The sequence below is a fragment of the Apodemus sylvaticus genome, chromosome 1 (assembly GCF_947179515.1).
Source record: "Apodemus sylvaticus chromosome 1, mApoSyl1.1, whole genome shotgun sequence".
Classification (NCBI taxonomy): domain Eukaryota; kingdom Metazoa; phylum Chordata; class Mammalia; order Rodentia; family Muridae; genus Apodemus; species Apodemus sylvaticus.
This window is the reverse complement of record NC_067472.1, coordinates 50,551,010-50,570,737: the sequence shown is the minus strand read 5'-3', so window position 1 is coordinate 50,570,737 and position 19,728 is coordinate 50,551,010. Positions and strand designations below refer to the sequence as shown.

At 39.6% G+C, this 19,728-nt stretch overlaps 2 protein-coding genes across 9 annotated transcripts in view; both read left to right on the top strand.

The window, feature by feature from the left end:
• LOC127689399 (serine protease FAM111A-like) overlaps positions 1–8,843 on the top strand; it is a 90,767-nt gene extending 81,924 nt beyond the window's left edge. For 5 of the 7 annotated variants that reach the window (XM_052189059.1, XM_052189043.1, XM_052189068.1 and 2 more), the window contains one exon: positions 5,536–8,843. In XM_052189059.1, the coding sequence (XP_052045019.1) occupies positions 5,595–7,307 (1,713 nt within the window). In that variant the 5' untranslated portion in view covers positions 5,536–5,594 and the 3' untranslated portion in view covers positions 7,308–8,843. Of the gene's footprint in view, positions 1–2,830; positions 2,925–4,771; positions 5,012–5,535 lie in introns of those variants that run through there. The other 2 variants (XM_052189095.1, XM_052189089.1) reach the window with 2 other exon arrangements.
• LOC127689338 (serine protease FAM111A-like) overlaps positions 1–19,728 on the top strand; it is a 98,754-nt gene that overhangs the window by 55,958 nt on the left and 23,068 nt on the right. The gene's annotated exons all lie outside the window — the stretch shown is intronic.

Genomic DNA, 19,728 nt, shown 5'->3' with positions numbered 1-19,728 from the left:
ATTTGCGTTTGGTATATATAGTGTTTGGTACAGTGCAATACATGTTTGTATTGCAGTGTATTTCATGGGACACATGAAGCTCTGCTCTTCTCATTTGGGTGATTATCTTTGCAGATAAACTGCTTGTACTGTTGATGTCTGAGACAAGCAAGGTAAAGATGAAGGGGAAAGATAGGATTTAGGATCCACCCAGTTCATCTCTCCTCACCAGAGTTTAAGATCTTAGTTTTTATTTATTTTAATTAAATAATCAATCAATTAATTAATTACTTTTACATCCCTAACACAGGTTCCCAACCCTGCTCTCCTCCCAGTCCTTCCCCCTTACCTCCTCTCCCTTCCACCCCCATCTACTTCTCTTCCTTTTCTCTTCAGAGTAGGGTAAGCCTACCATGGGTATCAACCAACCTGGCATATCAAGTTGTAGTACAACTAGCACATCATCTCCTACTGAGGCTACACAAGGCAGCCCAATACGAGGAAAGGGTCCCAAAGGCAGACAGTAGATTCAGAGGCAGCTCCTGCTATCACTGTTAGGAGTCCAATATGAAGACCAAGCTACACAACTGTGACATATATGCTGGGAAGCCTGTCTGTCCCATGACTGCTCTCTGCTTGGCGGTTCAGTCTCTGTGAGCCCCTAGGAAGTCATGTTTGTTGATTCTGTAGTGTGTTTGACCCAGTTGGCTTCTGCAATCCTTGCCTCCCACCCCTTCCAGAGTTCTAAAGGCCGGGAGCCTCCTGGCCAGGAGAGAAGGTAGTGATGGAGTCACGAGTAGGACTCTGGTGATGGATGGCTTTAAAGTCTGAGGGTCTCAGGGCTTTCTAGCTCTCTAAGTGTACTGAAAGGCTGATGATAACTTCTAAAACATCCTAGAAACTGTCTTGCTCTTTCTGAAGGTGAAAGACTGCTGGCTTAGGTGATTAATACTTATAGCCTAACAGCAGAAGATTAAACAATGTGGTCTTTGTTCTCTCTCAGCAGGAACTGCTGGGCTTTAACTTTCATTCTGCTAGTCAGAAGTCACAGGGAGAAAAATGGGACACTTAAAGAAGTGGTTAATGAGTTTACTACCAAGTTGATAGTTTTGAAAGCTATCAAAGGGGAAAAGCAGAAAGATCCTTAGTGGGGAAAGGGAAAAATTCTTCTAAGAGGGTAAAGATAAAAGGTGAGAGAGTGAGAGAGAATGTGAAAAAGTGAAAGAGTTTCTCTCTTTTGTCTTCAGTACTTATACATCTTTCAGGATACATGATCACATGTTACAAAGTTTATTACAAGTTCACACAAAAATCAAATCATAAGTTGAAATAGAAGTTTACAACATAGAATGCTTACATGCGCATCCATTAGAAGTAATTATCTAGCTAAACATCTATCACTTGTCTTTCACAAGTTCATTGAAAGTTTAAAGCCATAACTAAGTTATTAGTTAAGTTATGTATAGATAAAGCCAGTCAATATTTTATCTTCTGTCCTAACACCAAATCCTAGTTCCCTTCTTATGACCTTTGGTTAATTGTTTCACAACTTCTTGGAATGTGCTCTGAGTAGGAGAAAGTCTGGTTACCATCTAAGAGCAATTAACTGGTAACACTTGGGAGACTGACAAAGTTCTCATTGCAGTTTTGACTATCAGAAAAGGACCTAATATAAAAGACCCACTATAAAAGAGCATAATAATCACAGATATAATTTTAGGAATTCTTATAGGAACATCATTGAAACTTAAGTCATCTATATGTCTATATAGCATCACTACTAGACAGTACATCTTTGTGGATCTGCAGAGATCTGCTCCAAAGGTATGTACTATTATTTACTGATTATTATATATGTTTAATAATAACAGGAGAAGCATATTAATAGCAGGAATCTTTCCTAAAATGAGTCCCTCACAGCCTTGCCTAATGAGGCCTTACCTGTTGCAGATAATATAATAATCCAAAGCAGGCCAATTCAAGATGATCATCTGCTAGTATATTTTTGTCCCAGTATGGCTCTTGACACTAGAGGATTCCCCAAGCTCCACCCAATGCTTGATTGTGAGTCTCTGCATCTGCTTCTATCAATTGCTGGGTGAAGACTCCCTGATGATGATTATGCTGAGCAAGTATAGCAGAATATCACTAGTAGTGTCAGGTGTGGCAATGTTTTTACTCTTTCCATTTTGTGAAATAATTTGAGGAGTATTGGCATTAGCTCTATTTTGAAAATATGGAAGAATTCTGCACTAAAACCATCTAACCCTGGGCTTTTATTAAATGAGAGGCTTTTAATGAGTGCTTCTATTCCCTTAGGTGTTATAGGTCTATTTTAATTGTTTAATCACGATAAGTGACATCTATCGAGAACAGATAGATGGTCCATTTCTTTCAGATTTTCCAATTTTATGGAGTACAGGTTTTTTCAGTAAGACCTAGTGATTCTTTACATTTCCTCAGTGTCTGTTGTTATGTCCTCTTTTCATTTCTAATTTTGTAACTTAGATATTCTTTCTCTGACTTTTAGTTAGGGTGAATAAGGACTTGGGGATGCTGAGCTGTCTCTAAGGAGAGTTAGAGGGCAGTGAGTGGTGTTTTACATGGGGTCCCTAGTACCTATATCTGGGAAAGCTTGTGAGTCAGAATATGTAGCCTAGGGAAGGGGTAAAATTTGGGCTGTTGCCACCAGTTCATCTTTTACTCTGTATGCAGATATTTCCACAACTTGACCATTTTTCCTTTATATGGAGGTTGAGGACAAAGCCTGGTACTTGCTAGTCTACCACTGAAATAAATTCCCATCCCAACTTGAATCATTTTGGAGTTTGTGTTTCAGCTGAGTTATCCATTTCATCTCTAAGCCACCATGAGCTGTAAGAAGCACAAATCACAGAAGATCCCATTGAATACAAGGAAAAACAAGCAATGACTATTTCTCTCATGTATGTCTATAAATGTTGCTAGTGGAATATACTAATAGCTGTCTTAGCCACCATGGGTTCTAGCTCTCATAGGATCTAGTGCTAAGAAACTGCCTCATTGTTGATTGGGACAATGACACACTCTAGATCTTTCTTACCCACTTTATTTAGTTTGATGAATGTCATCAAAGACAGGGAATTGTATTACAGTTTTCAGCCCTATCAAATTGATCTTTAATAGAAATAATACCTACTGCAATCATGTCTAAAACATTAATAAAACTGATTAAATATAGTATGTCATACCAACTTGTGAAGCAAATGAAATTAATACTGTTTAATTGCATCAAAATGTTGTATGATTGACCTCTTCAGTCATAATAGCCTATATTTGTTTAGTACTTTTCAGTTTACAAAACTGTAAATTTTATGTTTATTCTTAGCTTAAAATTTATTGGTAATTAAGGAAGATTTTTGGTTTCACTTTGTTTATGAAGAAAAAAGAGAGAACGGAGTTTCTTGAGCCTGTGATGAAGACCTGGGCAAGTTTGCTGAGATATTCAGAGCCCTGTACTCTCGGGCTCTGTCCTGACAAATGATTGTGTCCTCTGAGACTAACATGTTCCTTTATTACATCAAGACAACTGAGAAGTGTCAGGCATTTGAGGTGCAATGTCAGACCTTTTCCTTTGTTTTTTGTATCTAGGTTTTAGAAAGCAAGGCATGGAAGTAGCTAGACAATCCATGACAAGTGGAGTTGTGTTTATTTCTCTCCTCATCTGTAAAAGCAAGCTTGAGGAACTCATGTGATCTCTCTTTCACTTTCAGTGCGTCAGGGCAGAAACAGCTGCACAATGCTGCAATCCCAGCATTCCAAGGCAGAGAATAGAAGATTTTGAATTTGAGATTAGAGTGAACTATATAATGCCTCAAAAAAATGGAAGGAAAAATAAAAAATAACCTATATCTATCCAGGAATATTTAAATACATGGAGGTCTATTACAGTATTGCCATGTGGGCAAAAGGATATTTCTGACCAAATCTAGACTACAGAAGAGTCTGACCAAATATAAACTGCAGAGATGCATTTTGAGAGACTGTATGCCTTAATAGAGTAGATTTGTATTGCTTTGCATTCTTTTTTTTTCTGTTTAATTGAGAATGTTAGTGTCATTACAAAGATGACAGGCTTAATTTTTAACCAAACTCCAACAATTGCTACTCCCAATACCAGTGAGTGACTTTGCTGGCTTCTCATGATGAATATGACTTGGGGCTAATGGGTCTTTCAGGAAAACTAAGACTACTTCTACCTTAGTTCCTTTTTCTGTCATGGTGGTAAAATAATCAGACAAAAGCAAATTAAAATAGGAAGGATTTGTTTGGCTCACAGTTTGTTAGAACCCATCACAGGAAGGAAGTCATAGCAGCAAGACCTTGAGTTAGTTGTGTTGCATCTGCAGTCAAGAGTAGAGAACAGTGAACCCATGCCCATTATCAACTTAAACAGTCCAGGATCCAACATAGAGAATGTTGCCAACATGTTTCTAGGCTGGTTCTTACCAGGCTTGATGAAGAAGCACCCCACAGTTGCTCCCAGAGACCCACATCCTCAAGTAATTTGAGGTACTGTCAAGCGTTTTCATTGAGACTTTCCTATTTCTGAAATTTGACTTATGACCTCCCATTTTCCCCTTTTTTGGTTCTTAAAGTCTTACAAAAATAGGAGATGATGAAAATTTTCAAAAGATTTTACTTTAGTCAAATACAAAAAAAGACATGAGACGTTGTATTAAAATCTACTGTGTGTTGGTATCTATGTACATAGGATGTGACAAACATTTCATGTGCTTATATTAATTTATAGGGAATTTATATGATGAAGAAAATAGTGTGCATGTGTTTTATGATACATGCTGCCTGAATCACAGTACTAAAGAGACATGAAAATTGTGAGTCTGAAGAGAAACTGGGCTGCATAGTGAATTCCATGGAAGTATCAATTGGATAGCAAGATTCTGTTTCACAAATTATTAAGTAAAACACAGATTATTGAGTACCTGCTGCTATTGAGGAGGAACTGGGTTTGATTTCCAGTACTCACATGGTGAGTTCATAAACACTAGAAACTCTAATTCAAGGGTATCTGATGCCTTCTTTAGACCACTGCGGGCACCAGGCATGCCACTGGAATGCAAACACATGTAGGTAAAATATTCATATACAGAAAATGAATAAACCTTAAAAGAAAATTAATGCTAAATAAATAGCTTAGTAAAATTTTTTTTGTAATATATCTTACACTTGGATAAGATTAAATGTATATGAAAGATAATAAAAATGACTTGGCATGCCATACAGGAAGCTGGCAGACCTTTGGGTATCTGGATAATACTTGTGTCTGCACTCCAATTTTTTTTAAATTAGAAAAATGTATCATGTGTAACAAAAGGAGCTTTTCTCTCTGTTTTGATAATAAGTTGAATTTTGGATCCAAAGGTGAACCTTGATTTAATTCTACTTATTGTTCTTTTGAGATTGGTACTGAATTTCCCATATGAATTGTGTGTTAACACTAAAAACACAGGACTAGAGTTATCAGAGTTATAAGTATCTACCATTTATTTTCAGGTTCCCAAAGGCGAGCAGATGATCCCAGTATTTCCCAAGTAAAAGTGAACTCCAAAAACATGTCGGTGGATATAACCAAAACCAGGGACCAAAAACCACTTTCACCTAAAAATATTCAACAAGATCAGACTCCTCCCCCAAATAAGACAATTGACATCACCTTGGATGTGAACTCTAGGAAACACAAAAACATGAAACAGAAGCTCACACATAGGGAAACAAGTAGCTTATATACAGCACTCAACTCTCTCGAGGCTATCAAACAAGTGATAGAAAGTCAAAAGGGCAAAGAAATGCAGGTGTGTGGCATACAAGGAATCGAAGGGTACTTAAACCTTAGCATGCCCCTCTGCTGTATACCACAAGGCAGCCACGTGTCCATTAGATTTTGTCAATGTAAAGAAAAAACAGAAGAAACTAAACCATTATTAGAACCACAGGACCAAGCATCTACCAATTATGTGCGATTTTACATTCATGCAATTGGGAGTAAGAAGAAAAAGATTCTAAAGTGTGGGGAACTTCACAAACCAGGAAATAAACTCTGTGTCTATGGCTCCAAAGGAGAGACCATCAGGGACATTCTGAGGAAGGATGGCAGGTTTTGTTCTTTCATAGAGTGTGACGATTGGAAACTCATTAGTGACCTGGACACCGTCATAGAAAACACTCAGCCAATTGATGAGTTAGAGGACAAGCTTTGTCAGATTGAGACTGAGCTACCAAAGAATCGTAGGGTAGTGCCTGTCACTCAGAATTCTGGGTTAGAGAATGGAAACTTCCATAAGCTAGAAGACTACATTGTGGATGAGTACCCTACATTGCAAGAAGAAGGAGAAAAACTTAGAGCATACATCAAGGAAATGAGTGCGAAAATAAAGAATGCTTCCTTATTCAAAGTACATAAAGAAGACTTTGGGAAAAAGACAAAAAATTCTACTCCTGTTAAAGTGGTCAAGCATCTTTCTAGGGTAAGTGACTCAGTTGGGTTCCTGTGGTGGAACAACAATGGAAATGAGGGCTGTGCCACCTGCTTTGTTTTTAAAGGACTGTACATTTTGACTTGTCGGCATGTGATAACTAGCATTGTGGGTAAAGGCATAGATGAGAGTGAGTGGGCAAGCATAATTAGTCAGTGTGTAAAGGTGACTTTTGATTACGAAGAGTTCGCATTAATGGAAGACAAGATTTTTGTTGTTAAACCTTGGTTTGAGATATCTGATAAAAATCTTGACTATGCTGTCCTGGAATTGAAGGAAAATGGAAAAGAAGTACCTGCTGGACTGTATAATGGAATAGGACCTGCACCACATAGTGGGCTGATTTATATCATTGGCCATCCTGAGGGAGAAAAGAAGTCTACTGATGGCTGTGCAGTGGTCCCTCAATATAATAGAACAGGAAGATGTCAGGAAAATTTTCAGTCAAGAGAAGAAGCAGGCTACTGTTTCCCTACATCTTTTATCCATATGTTCACACAAAGAAGTTTCCAGGAAGTGATTCACAACCCTGATGTGATTACTTATGACACCACTTTTTTTGGTGGGTCTTCTGGATCCCCAGTATTTGATTCTAATGGTTCATTGGTGGCCATGCATGCTGCTGGCTTCATTTGTACATATGAGGGTAGAGTTTGTAATATCATTTCTAATATCATTGAGTTTGGTTCTACTATGGAATCCATTGTTGCTAATATTAAGCAAAATGAACAGTGGTATAATAAAATTTTTGCAAATGATCAGGATGTAGAAATGCTGAGCACAGATTCCTGAGGACAGGAAAGAGTTTAGTCTATTTTACAACTTTAAGGGATTTGCCTGTAGAGTTTTTCTACAAACAATAATGTTTTATGAACTTTCAAAATGATTGATTTCATGCACAAATGGTAGTTCTAGATTACATCCTAGGTACCAGGCATTTTCACATTTATTAAAACCAACTATCAAAAAACGAAACCATCAATTGAACTATTATGTAAGGTAACATGAAAAAGAAAATTAAGTGCTCATGTGGTCTGGGGAATCCTAGTGCCAGGAGATGCTAAGATATGAAGAAGTTCAGAGCATAGAAACTGGAATTGTCTGCCAAAACAGTCATGGGAAAGAAAAAAGCCTACCATGATTCTGGAAACCTGAGCCAATTTCAAACACACTCATTTGGATCTACCCATATCTTCCTTATCTGCTGACCAGAGCTCATCCAGGACACTGAATCACAGAGTTTTCAGCCCTAAGATGCCCCTGAACATAGTTGCCTTTCTTCCACTTTGGCTTGGATCTGAAATGAACCCTCAAGGAATGGTTTTGGACATCATTGAGCAGGCAAGGAGCTGGTCTCTGCCATAGAATGTGTGCACCTGAGAATTCCTGGAGAGCAAACAATGGAATAGTGGTTTCAACTTTGTAGGATTCACAATGGAGAGGGCTAGGAGGATACTGGACACAGCCTAGAGCAATCCTCTACAGTGTGACACTCACGTCCTGGTCCCTTGGAGAGAAAGGCAGCTGTGTTCAAGAAGTAATCTCATCAAAATCAGGGGCTGGAGAGATAGCTCAGCAGTTAAGAGTACTGACTGCTCTTCCAACAGTCCTGAGTTTAAATCCCAGCAACCACAAGGTGGCTCCCAACCATCCATAATGAGATCTGAAGTCCTCTTCTGTTGTCTGAATACAAGTACAGTGTACTCAACATATCATAAATAAAAAATAAATCTTAAAAAAAAAGCCGAGCAGTGGTGGCGCACGCCTTTAATCCCAGCACTTGGGAGTCAGAGGCAGGTGAGTTTCTGAGTTTGAGGTCAGCTTGGTCTACAGAGTGAGTTCCAGGACAGCCAGCACTACACAGAGAAATCCTGTCTCAAAAAAAAAAAATCTCATAAAAATCAGAGTCAATGAGAACTTACATACAGAAAACAAGAGGACTTAGATTCTTTGAGGGAAAGTGGAAGGAGTAGATGAGATGCTGAGGGAAGGTCTGATGCTAAGAGATCTGGCAATTGCTTCAGTTCTTCCCTTATCAGAACTGAAATATGTCTTGTTCTAGAGCTAACATGATCCTAATCCACAACTCCCATTATTTTGCAGACATCTCCTAGTGCTATTGTGAGATATTTTGTGTCCCCTGCCCAATGTATTGTTCACAAATCATATACAGGTGAATCATCATTAAAAACAGTGTAATATCTGTAGTGAGTTTTGAAATATAAGATGAAAAATTTATTTGTATGGCATTCCCATTGTTTTTGGTTCAAATATTCATTCTCTATTATAAAGTAATAAATGGTTTCACTGTTGTTATCTTTAATTATATATTTTTTGTTTGCTTATAATTTATAAGTAACACTTACCAGCTAAAAGATTCTCATTAAATTTAGGTTCTGTTGGGAGTGGAGGAAGGGCGTGTCCCTGTGGTATCATGACTGACAGTGAAGTGGACTGCAAAGAGATTAGAATGAAAATTGGGACAGTTGGATTGCGGCAGTCAGATGGGGATCAAATTTAGAGCAAATGACTTAATTTTCTTACATATTTAAGCACAGTAGAACTCTGGGAAAGTAGTTTCCATGTGGCAATTCCCATAGCAAAGCCTTTGAAATGGGTACATTGAAATCATCTTGCAAAATGCCCCACTATAGAAAAGTATCAAAGCTAAACAAAGAATTCTCACCTGAGGAATATTGAATGACTGAAAAGCACATACAGAAATGTTCGACATCCTTAGTTATCAGGGAAATGCAAATCAAAACAACCCGGAGATTTTACCTCACACCAGTCAGAATGGCTAAGATTAAAAACTCAGGAGACAGCAGGTGTTGGTGAGGATGTGGAGAAAGAGGAACATTCCTCCACTGCTGGTGGGATTGCAAGCTGTTACAACCACTCTGAAAATCAGTCTGGTGATTCCTCAGAAAACTGGGCATGACACTACAGGAGGACCCCACTATACCACTCTCGGCATATACTCAGAGGATTCCCCAGCATGTAATAAGGACACATGCTCCATTATGTTCATAGCAGCCCTATTTATAATAGCCAGAAGCTGGAAAGAACCCAGATTTCCCTCAACAGAGGAATGGATACAGAAAATGTGGTATATTTACACTATGGAATACTACTCAGCTATTTAAAACAATGACTTCATGAAATTCTTAGGCAAATGGTTGGAACTGGAAAATATCATCCTAAGTGAGGTAGCCCTATCACAAAAGAATACACATAGAATGCAGTCACTGATAAGTGGATATTAATTAGTCCAGAAGTTCTGAATACTCAAGACACAATTAGCATCTCAAATGATTCCCAAGAAGAAGGAAGGAGAGGGCCCTGGTCCTGGAAACGGTTGATCCAGCATTGTAGGTGAGTACCAGGACAGAGAATTGGGAGGGGGTGATTGGGGAATGGGTGGAGGGAAGAGTGTTAATGGGACTTATGGGGAGGGTGGAACAGGGAAAGGGGAAGGCATTTGGAATGTAAACAAAGAATATAGAAAATAAAAATTAAAAAAATGAAAAGTACATTCTGCTTAACTTGATCCAATAATCTGGACTTCCTTTAAGACAGAGGTATGGGCTGTTTGTGCACTGGTCCCACCAGGAGAGACCTGGGATCCCAGGAGTGATGTCACTTCTGGGCTCAGAGATGAGATTTCCACTTTCTCTCCAATAACTGTCCAGAACAGACCAGCTAGGAGCAGACAGGGCTCAGTTAAGGAGGAGCAGCTGAGACAGGATCCTCTGGTCTCCATCTGCACTCTGGAGTTGGGGCTGCTCCACAGCCTTCTGTGCACAGGTCCTGCCAGGAGAGACCTGGTCTCCCAGGAGTGCTGACACAAGTTTACAGGACCATATGAGGGACAAAGTCCAGCCAGAGACAGCAAGACCAGCTAACACCAGAAATAACCAGATGGGGAAAGGCAAGCACAAGAACCCTACCAACAGAAACTGAGGCTGCTTGGCATCGTCAGAACCCAGTTCTCCCACGACAGCAAGTCCTGGATACTCCCAATAAACTGGAAAAGCAAGATTTGGATTTAAAATCGCATCTCATGATGCTGATAGAGGGCTTCAAGAAGGATATAAATAATTCCCTTAAAGAAATACAGGACAACACGGGCAAACAGCTAGAAGCCCTTAATGAGAAAACACAAAAATCTCTTTTTTTCTTAGATATATTCTTTATTTACATTTCAAATGATTTCCTCTTTCTTGGTTCCTCCATCCCAGAAAGTACCATAAGCCCTCTTCCCTCCCCCTTTTCCCCAATCAACTCCCTCCCTTTCCTTGTCCTGGTACTCCACTACACTGCTGCACTGAGCCTTTCCAGGACCAGGGGCCTCTCCTTCCTTCTCCTTGGACATCTTTTGATATGGAATTGTTTCTTGAGTATTCCGAGCTTCTGGGCTAATATCCACTTATAAGAGAGTACATACCATGTGTGTTCTTTTGTGATTGGGTCACCTCACTTAGGATATTTTCCAGTTCCACTCATTTCTCTTCAACACCTGCTTTCACCTGACTTTTTAACCTTAGCCATTCTGATTGGTGTGAGCTGAAATCTCAGGGTTGTTTTGATTTGCATTTCCCTAATGATTAATGATGTTGAACATTTCTCTTTTTTGTATTTTTTAAATTTATTTTCTATATTATTTGTTTACATTCTAAAAGTTTTCCCCTTTCTCAGTCCCCCCTCCATATGTCCCATAAGTCCTCTTCTCTCCATCCATTCTCCATCTTTCCCCCTCCCTTTTCTCTGTCCTTGTACTCTCCTACAATGCTGGATCAAGCCTTTCCAGGATTAGGGCCCTCTTCTTCCTTCTTCATGGGAATCATTTGATATGCTAATTGTATCTTCAGTGTTCAGAGCTTCAGGGCTAATTAATATCCACGTATCAATGGTTGCATTCCATGTGTATTCTTTTGTGATTGTGTTACCTCGCTTAGGATGATATTTTCCAGTTCCATCAATTTGCCTAAAAAAAATACATGAATTCATTGTTTTTAATTGCTGAATAGTACTCCATTGTATATATATATACCACATTTTCTGTATCAATTTCTCCATTGAGGGATATCTGGGTTCTTTCCAGCTTCTGGCTATTATAAATAAGGCTGCTATGAACATAGTGGAGTATGTGTCCTAATTGCATGCTGGGGAATCCTCTGGGTATATGCCCAGGAGAGGTATAGCAGGGTCCTCTGGAAGTGTCATGCCGTTTTCTTAGGCACTGCCAGACTGATTTCCAGAGTGGTTGTCCCATCTTACAATCCCACCAGCAGTGAAGGAGTGTTCCTCTTTCTCCACATCCTCACCAACATGTGCTGTATCCTGAGTTTTTAACCTTAGCCATTCTGACTGGTGTGAGGTGAAATCTCAGGGTTGTTTTGACCTGCATTTCCCTAATGGCTAATGATGTTGAGCATTTCTTAAGGTGCTTCTAGGCCATCGGAATTTCTTCAGGTGAAAATTCTTTGTTTAGGTATGTACCCCATTTTTAATAGGGTTATTTGGTTCGCTGGGGTCTAACTTCTTGAGTTCTTTGTATATAATGGATATTAGCCCTCTATCAGATGTAGGGTGAAGTTCTTTTTCCCAATTTGTTGGTTGCCGTTTTGTCCTTTTGAAGGTGTCCTTTGCCTTACAGAAACTTTGTAATTTTATGAGATCCCATTTGTCAATTTGTGATCTTAGAGCATAAGCTATTGTTGTTTTCTTCAGGAACTTTTCCCCTGTGCCCATGTCCTCAAGGGTTTTCCCCAGTTTCTTTTCTATTAGTTTCAGTGTGTCTGCATTTATGTGGAGGTCCTTGATCCACTTGGAGTTGAGCTTAGTACAAGGAGATAAGAATGGATCAATTCGAATTCTCCTGCATGCTGACCTCCAGATGAGCCAGCACCATTTGTTGAAAAGGTTATCTTTTTTCCACTGGATGTTTTCAGCTCCTTTGTCGAAGATCAAGTGACCATAAGTATGTGGACTCATTTCTGGGTCTTCAATTCTATTCCATTGGTCCACTTGCCCGTCCCTGTGCCAATACCATGCAGTTTTTAATGCTATTGCTCTGTAGTATTGCTTGAGGTCTGGGATACTAATACCCCCAGAAGTTCTTTTACTGTTGAGAATAGTATTAGCTATCCTGGGTTTTTTGTTATTCCAGATAAATTTGAGAATTACTTTTTCTAACTCTGTGAAGAACTGAGTTGGAGTTTTGATGGGGATTGCATTGAATCTGTATATTGCTTTTGGCAAGATGGCCATTTTAACTATATTAATCCTGCCAATTCACGAGCATGGCAGATTTTTCCATTTTCTGAGGTCTTCTTCTTCCATTTCCTTCTTCAGAGACCTGAAGTTCTTGTCATAAAGATCTTTCACTTGTTTGGTTAGAGTCACACCAAGATACTTTATATTGTTTGTGGCTATTGTGAAGGGTGTCATTTCCCTAACTTCTTTCTCAGCCTCTTTATCCTTTGAGTATAGGAAGGCAACTGATTTGCTTGAGTTGATTTTATAATCTGCCACTTTGCTGAAGTTGTTTATCAGCTGTAGGAGTTCTCTGGTGTAGTTTTTTTTGGGTCACTTAAGTATACTATCATGTCATCTGCAAATCGTGATAATTTTACTTCTTCCTTTCCAATTTGTATTCCTTTGACCTCCTTATATTGTCTAATTGCTCTAGCTAGAACTTCAAGTACTATATTGAAAAGATATGGAGAGAGAGGGCAGCCTTGTCTAGTCCCTGATTTCAGTGGGATTGCTTGAAGTTTCTTTCAATTTAGTTTGATGTTGGCTACCAGTTTGCTGTATATTGCTTTAATTATGTTTAGGTATGGACCTTGAATTCCTGTTCTTTCCAAGACTTTTAGCATGACAGGATGCTGAATTTTGTCAAATGCTTTTTCAGCATCTAATGAAATGATCATTTGTTTTTTTTCTTTGAGTTTGTTTATGTAGTGGATTGCACTGATGGATTTTCTTATATTGAACCATCCCTGCATCCCTGGGATGAAACCCACTTGATTCGTGGTGGATGATCGTTTTGATGTTTTCTTGGATTCAGTTGGCAAGAATTTTATTGAGTATTTTTGCATCGATATACATAAGGGAAATTGGCCTGAAGTTCTCTTCCTTTGTTGGATCTTTATGTGGTTTTGGTATCAGTGTAATTGTGGCTTTGTAGAACGAGTTGGGTAGTGTTCCTTCTGTTTCTATTTTGTGGAACAGTTTGAAGAGTATTGGTGTTAGGTCTTCTTTAAAGATCTGATAGAATTCTGCACTGAAGCCATCTGGTCCCGTACTTTTTTTGGTTGGAAGACTTTCTATGACTTCTTTTATTTCTTTAGCGGTTATGGAACTGTTTAGATGATCTATTTGATCCTGATTTAATTTTGGTGTTTGGTGTCTGTCTAGGAAATTGTCCATTTCCTCCAGATTCTCCAGTTGTGTTGAGTATGGGCTTTGGTAGTAAGATCTGATGATTTTTTTGAATTTCCTCAGTTTCTGTTGTTATATCTCCCTTTTCATTTCTAATTTTGTTAATCTGGATACTGTCTCTGTGCCCTTTGGTTAGTCTGGCTAAGGGTTTATCTATCTTGTTGATTTTCTCAAAGAACCAGCTCCTGGTTTTGTTGATTCTTTGCATGGTTCTCTTAGTTTCTACTTGATTGATTTCAGCCCTGAGTTTGCTGATTTCCTGCCTTCTACTCCTCCTGGGTTAATTCGCTTCTTTTTGCTCCAGGGCTTTCATGTGTGTCATTAAGCTGCTAGTGTATGCTCTCTCCATTTTCTTTTTGGAGGCACTCAGGGCTATGAGTTTTCTTCTTAGCACTGCTTTCATTGTGTCCCATAGATTTGGGTATGTTGTGACTTCATTTTAATTAAATTCTACAAAGTCTTTAATTTCTTTCTTTATTTCTTCCTTGACCAAGGTATCATTGAATAGAGTATTGAACATTGAGTAGAGCTTTCTGTTGTTTTTGTTGCTATTGAAGACCACTTTTACTCCATAGTGATCTGATAGGAGGCATGGGGTTATTTCAATCTTCTTATATTTGTTGAGGTCTGTCTTGTGACCAAATATATGGTAGGAGGCATGGGGTTATTTCAATCTTCTTATATTTGTTGAGGTCTGTCTTGTGACCAAAGATATGGTCGATTTTGGAGAAGGTACCATGAGGTGCTGAGAAATAGGTATATTCTTTTGCTTTAGTTAATCTGTTAACTCTAATTGTTCCAAAGCTTCAATTAGTTTCACTGTGTCCCTGTTTAGTTTCTGTTTTCCTGATTGGTCCATTGAGGAAAGTGCAGTGTTGAAGTCACCCACAATTATTGCGTTAGGTGCAATGTGTGCTTTGAGCTTTAGTAAAGTTTCTTTTATGAATGAGGGTGCCTTTGCATTTGGAGCATATATGTTCAGGATTGAGAGTTCTTCTTGGTGTGTTTTTCCTTTGACCAGCAAGAAGTGTCCCTCAGTGTCTCTTTTGATGACTTTAGGTAGAAAGTCAATTTTATCTGATATTAGAAGGGCTACTCTGGCTTGTTTCCTCAGACCATTTGCTTGTAAAATTATCTTCCAGCCTTTTACTCAAAGGTAGTGTTTGTCTTTGACACTGAGGTGTGTTCCTGTATGCAGCAAAATGTAGGATCCTGTTTACATATCCAGTCCATTAGTCTATGTCTTTTTATTGGGGAATTGAGTCCATTAATGTTAAGAGATATTTAGGAATAGTGATTATTACTTCCTGTCATTTTTGATGTTATCTTTTATATTTGATTGGTTATCTTTTTGGGGGGTTGATGAAAGAAGGTTACTATCTTGCATTTTTCCAGGGTGACTTTTCCCTCCTTGAATTGGTGTTTTCCTCCTCTTATCCTTTGTAGGGCTGGGTTTGTGGAAAAATATTAGGTGAACTTGGTTTTGTCATGGAATATCTTGGTTTCTCCATCTATGGTGATTGAGAGTTTTGCCCTGTATATTAGTATCGGCTGGCATTTGTGTTCTCTTTGAGTCTGCATGAGATCTGCCCAGGATCTTCTAGCTTTCATAGTCTCTGGTGAGAAGTCTGGTGTAATTCTGATAGGTCTTCCTTTATATGTTCCTTGGCCTTTTTCTCTTACTGCCTTTAATATTCTTGTTTAGTACATTTTGGGTTTTGATTATTATGTGATGGTAGGTATTTCTGTTCTAGTCTAGTCTGTTTGGAGTTCTGTAGGCTTCTTGTATATTCATGGGCATCTCTCTCTTTAGGTTAGTGAAGTTTTCTTCCATAATTTTGTTGAAGATATTTGCTGGCCCTTTAAGTTGTAAATCTTCACTCTCATCTATGCCTGTAATCTTTAGGTTTGGTCTTCTCATTGTGTCCTGGATTTCCTGGATGTTTTGGGTTACAAGCTTTTTGCATTTTGCATTTTTGTTGACTGTTGAGTCTATGGTTTCTATGGTATCTTTGGCATCTGAGATTCTTTCTTCTATCTCTTGTATTCTGTTGTTGATATTTGCCTCTATGGCCCCTGATTTCCTCCCAAGGTTTTCTATCTCCAAAGTTGTCTCCCTTTGCAATTTCTTAGTTGTTTCTACTTCTGTTCTTAGATCCTGGATGGTTTTGCTCAGTTCCTTCATTTCCTTGTTTGTGTTTTCCTGTAATTATTTAAGAGATTTTTGTCTTTCCTTTTTCATGACTTCTGCCTGTTGACCCAAGTTCTCCTGTATTTCAAGTGATTTTTGCATTTCCTCCTTATTGGCTTCTATCTTTTGAGCCATGTTCTTCTGAACTTCTTTAAATGATTTTTGTATTTCCCTTGTAAGTGCTTCTAACTTTTGATCTGTTTTCTCCTGATTTCCTTTAAGAGATTTATTTATGTTCTTCATGTGTTTTTCTAACCGCATCATGACAAGTGATTTTAAATCCAGATCTTGTTTTTATGTTGTGTTGAGGTATCCAGGACTTGCTGTTGTTGGAGTATTTGGTTCAGATGCTGCCACATTGCATTGATTTCTATTAGTAGTGTTCCTATGTTTGCCTTTTTGCCATTTGGTTATTTCTGGCGGTAGTTGATCCTGTTGTCACTGGCTGGTGCTTGAACCTCCTGTGAGCTGGTAAGGCTATTTCTGCACCACTGAATGACTGGGTTTCCCCTGGCACAGATTACTGAAGTGCTGCTCTCCTCTTGGGTGCTGTTGGAACTCTGGTGTATCCTGCCCCAAGCAGTGTTATACTTGGGTTGTTTGTGTAAATCAAACCTGGTGCTGCCTGTCTGCTCTGTCAGGGAGCGAAGATGGCAGTGGGGCTCCCGCAGGCACCCTGCAGTGCACAGGACCCATGCCTCGCTGGCACACAGATGAACCACTGATCTGCCCCAGTCCTGGGCGCAGGCTGCAGCTCGGCGATTTGCATCCCCAGAAATCTTAGACTCGGGATATCTCCGTACCTGAGGTTGCCCATCCTACCTAACTGGCGGCCCCCGACCTTCTCCTGTATTTCTTTAAGAGATTTATTTATGTCCTTCTTGTGTTCCTCTAACAGCATCAAGACCAGTGATTTTAAATCCATGTCCTGTTTTTCTGGTGTGTTGGGGTATCCAGGACTTGCTGTTGTCAGAGAATTGGGTTCAGATGCTGCAATAAAACCTTGATTTCTGTTAGTAGTTCCTAACTTTGCCTATTGCCATCTGATTATCTCTAGTGTTCGTTGGTCCTGTTGTCACTGTCTGGTGCTTGAACCTCCTGTAAGCCGGTAAGGCTATTTCTGCTCCTCTGGAAGTCTGGGTTTTCCCTGGCACAGATTACTGATGGACTGTCCTACTCTTGGGTGCTGTTGGAGCCCTGTTCTGCCTTGCCCCAAGCAATGTTATACTCGGGCTTTTCTCTGTGAGCCTGGAACTGCCTGTCCTGTCCGACTGGGAGTGAAGATGGTGGCGGGAAGCCCCTCCAAGTGCTGATTACTCTGCAGGGCAAAGGACCCACTACATACTGGCACACAGACAAAGCACAGAGCTGCCCAGGTCTTGAGTGCAGGCAGAAGCCTGGCGGTCTGTTTCCCAAGAGATGTTAAACTCAGGATATCTCAGTACCTGGAGCTGCCTGTCCTGTCCGACTGGGAGCGAAGATGGCCCAGAATGTACTTTTCAATTATTTAACTGCAAGTACTTTTACTAATGTTTGTATTTGAATTCTCTCCATCTTCCAAGCTATGATCTTGGCTACATGAGGTCATTAGAGAGTTTCACATAACGCAAAATCTAGATAGGACATGCAGCTGAAGAAGTTAGCAATCAGAGAGTTTCTGGTAAGAATTGGTACAATGCCTGACTGACTCCTGGAGCTCTGTAAAGAAGAGCCTGCATTATGCTTACTGGATAAGCTCCTTACTAACTTGGCATTCAGGGACTAGCAAGGCCAGAGGTGAAGAGGAAGTGAGACAGAGGAACGTAGTTAAATGTTTCCTTTGTATAATGCACTGTAACAATGCCTATGTACCCTAAATAAACGTGAGCCACCTGCTTCATCTCCAAGTCCCCAGGAGCTGGAAGAAGGTCTCTCACAGGTCCATTTGATGTAAGGGAAACTGTGAAAACCTAGCAATGCTTTCTTAAATTGTGTCTATAATTACTAATTTAACATTATAACCATATAGTTATAACTTGCCAATTCTACATCCTGTGTCACATAGATTTTCCTGCCTAGATACTGCTTCCTTGTGTATTGGAAATATTACATACTCTGAAACTTCCTTAGACAGCTTTATTCTTTTTTTTTATTAATTGGTAGTCTCTATGATTTCTCTATGGAGGTTGCAGATGTTAAACAATTTCACCTATATTAAATTACAGCTTCATTGAAGAACAAAACATACTGTCTGAAACACTAACAAAAACCAGCCAAATAGACTGATGTACATCTGAAACACTGATTTGTGATAAGGACATTTGGTAGGTCCCCAGGCCCCTGCAGGGGTTTTCTCCTAGGAAACCACCTGAGTTGGCCTGACTCCATCTTCCCACTGACTCAGCAAGCCTCATTTGCCCCTTTGACCCAACAGATGGTGCTGCAGGAAGGGGAGTTTTGCCTTCCTCAAGCTTGCCTTGATGGAAGGGCAATTAGGATTCAGGTTCCAGCCTACACCCCAAAGTAGCTGTTCTCAAGTACCAAGTTCAAGGCTGGACACTGGCAGGTTTCTGGGGTTTTTGTTTTTGTTTTTGTTTTTGTTTTGTTTTATTCGATATATTCTTTATTTATATTTCAAATGCTTTCCCTTTGATTTCCCTTTCCTTGTTCCTCCCTCCCTGAAAGTTCCATAAGCCCTCTTCCCTCCACCTAGTCCCCAAAACACCCCTTCCTGCTTCTCTGTCCTGGTATTCCCCTATACTGATGCACTGAGCCTTTCTAGGACCTGGGGGCTTTCCTTCCTTCTTCTTGGGCATCATTTGATATGTGCACTGTTTCTTGGTTATTCCAAGAAACCCCACTGAGTCAAATGTTCTCAGATCCTGGTCCCTTCTTGAGCTAGTTCTACCTCCAGTTAGAGAAACCTGGAAGGCAGAACTGATTTTGACCCATTATTTAAAGTCTTGCTAGAAACAGTAAGGATTAGAGTGCACGTGCTGGGAGATAGGATGAAGATAGGGTACTGGAGGCCACTTATATCCTTTTTCACTGGCTGGTAATTGGTTCTGAGACAGCTATGCTCCACTTGGAAAACTGCTCTTTCTGTAAAAAGTCAATTCACCAACCACCTCATGACCTCGGCATGCCTTGGGAAGACCCCATTAGTTAGGCACACTTTTCTTCTGGCAAACAGACATTTCATTTCTGGGGCTTGAGGGAAATGTCCTGCTGCACCTGGAACATGAGCCAGTGACTGGTGAGTTTACAGGGGGCTTAGCTCTCCTGAGGACTTAGCACTTCAGTTCTGGTTAGACTTCCTGGCAGTGGAATGGAACAGAAACTTCTCAAACATTTTTAATGTCGAAATTGCCCAGAGGACAGTGAGTGCAGTACCATTTGGGTTGTGTCTGCAGTTTTCTCGTTAGTAAAAGATCAAAACAAAACAAAACAAAACCAAAAAAACCCAAACAGATGTATGGGTTACTTTTGCAGCATTCAATGATGAATGCCTCTAGTTTTTTTTTTTTTTTTTGTTTTTGTTTTTGTTTTGTTTTTAAGAAAGTCAAAAAGACCTGGTATCTATGTAATCTACTG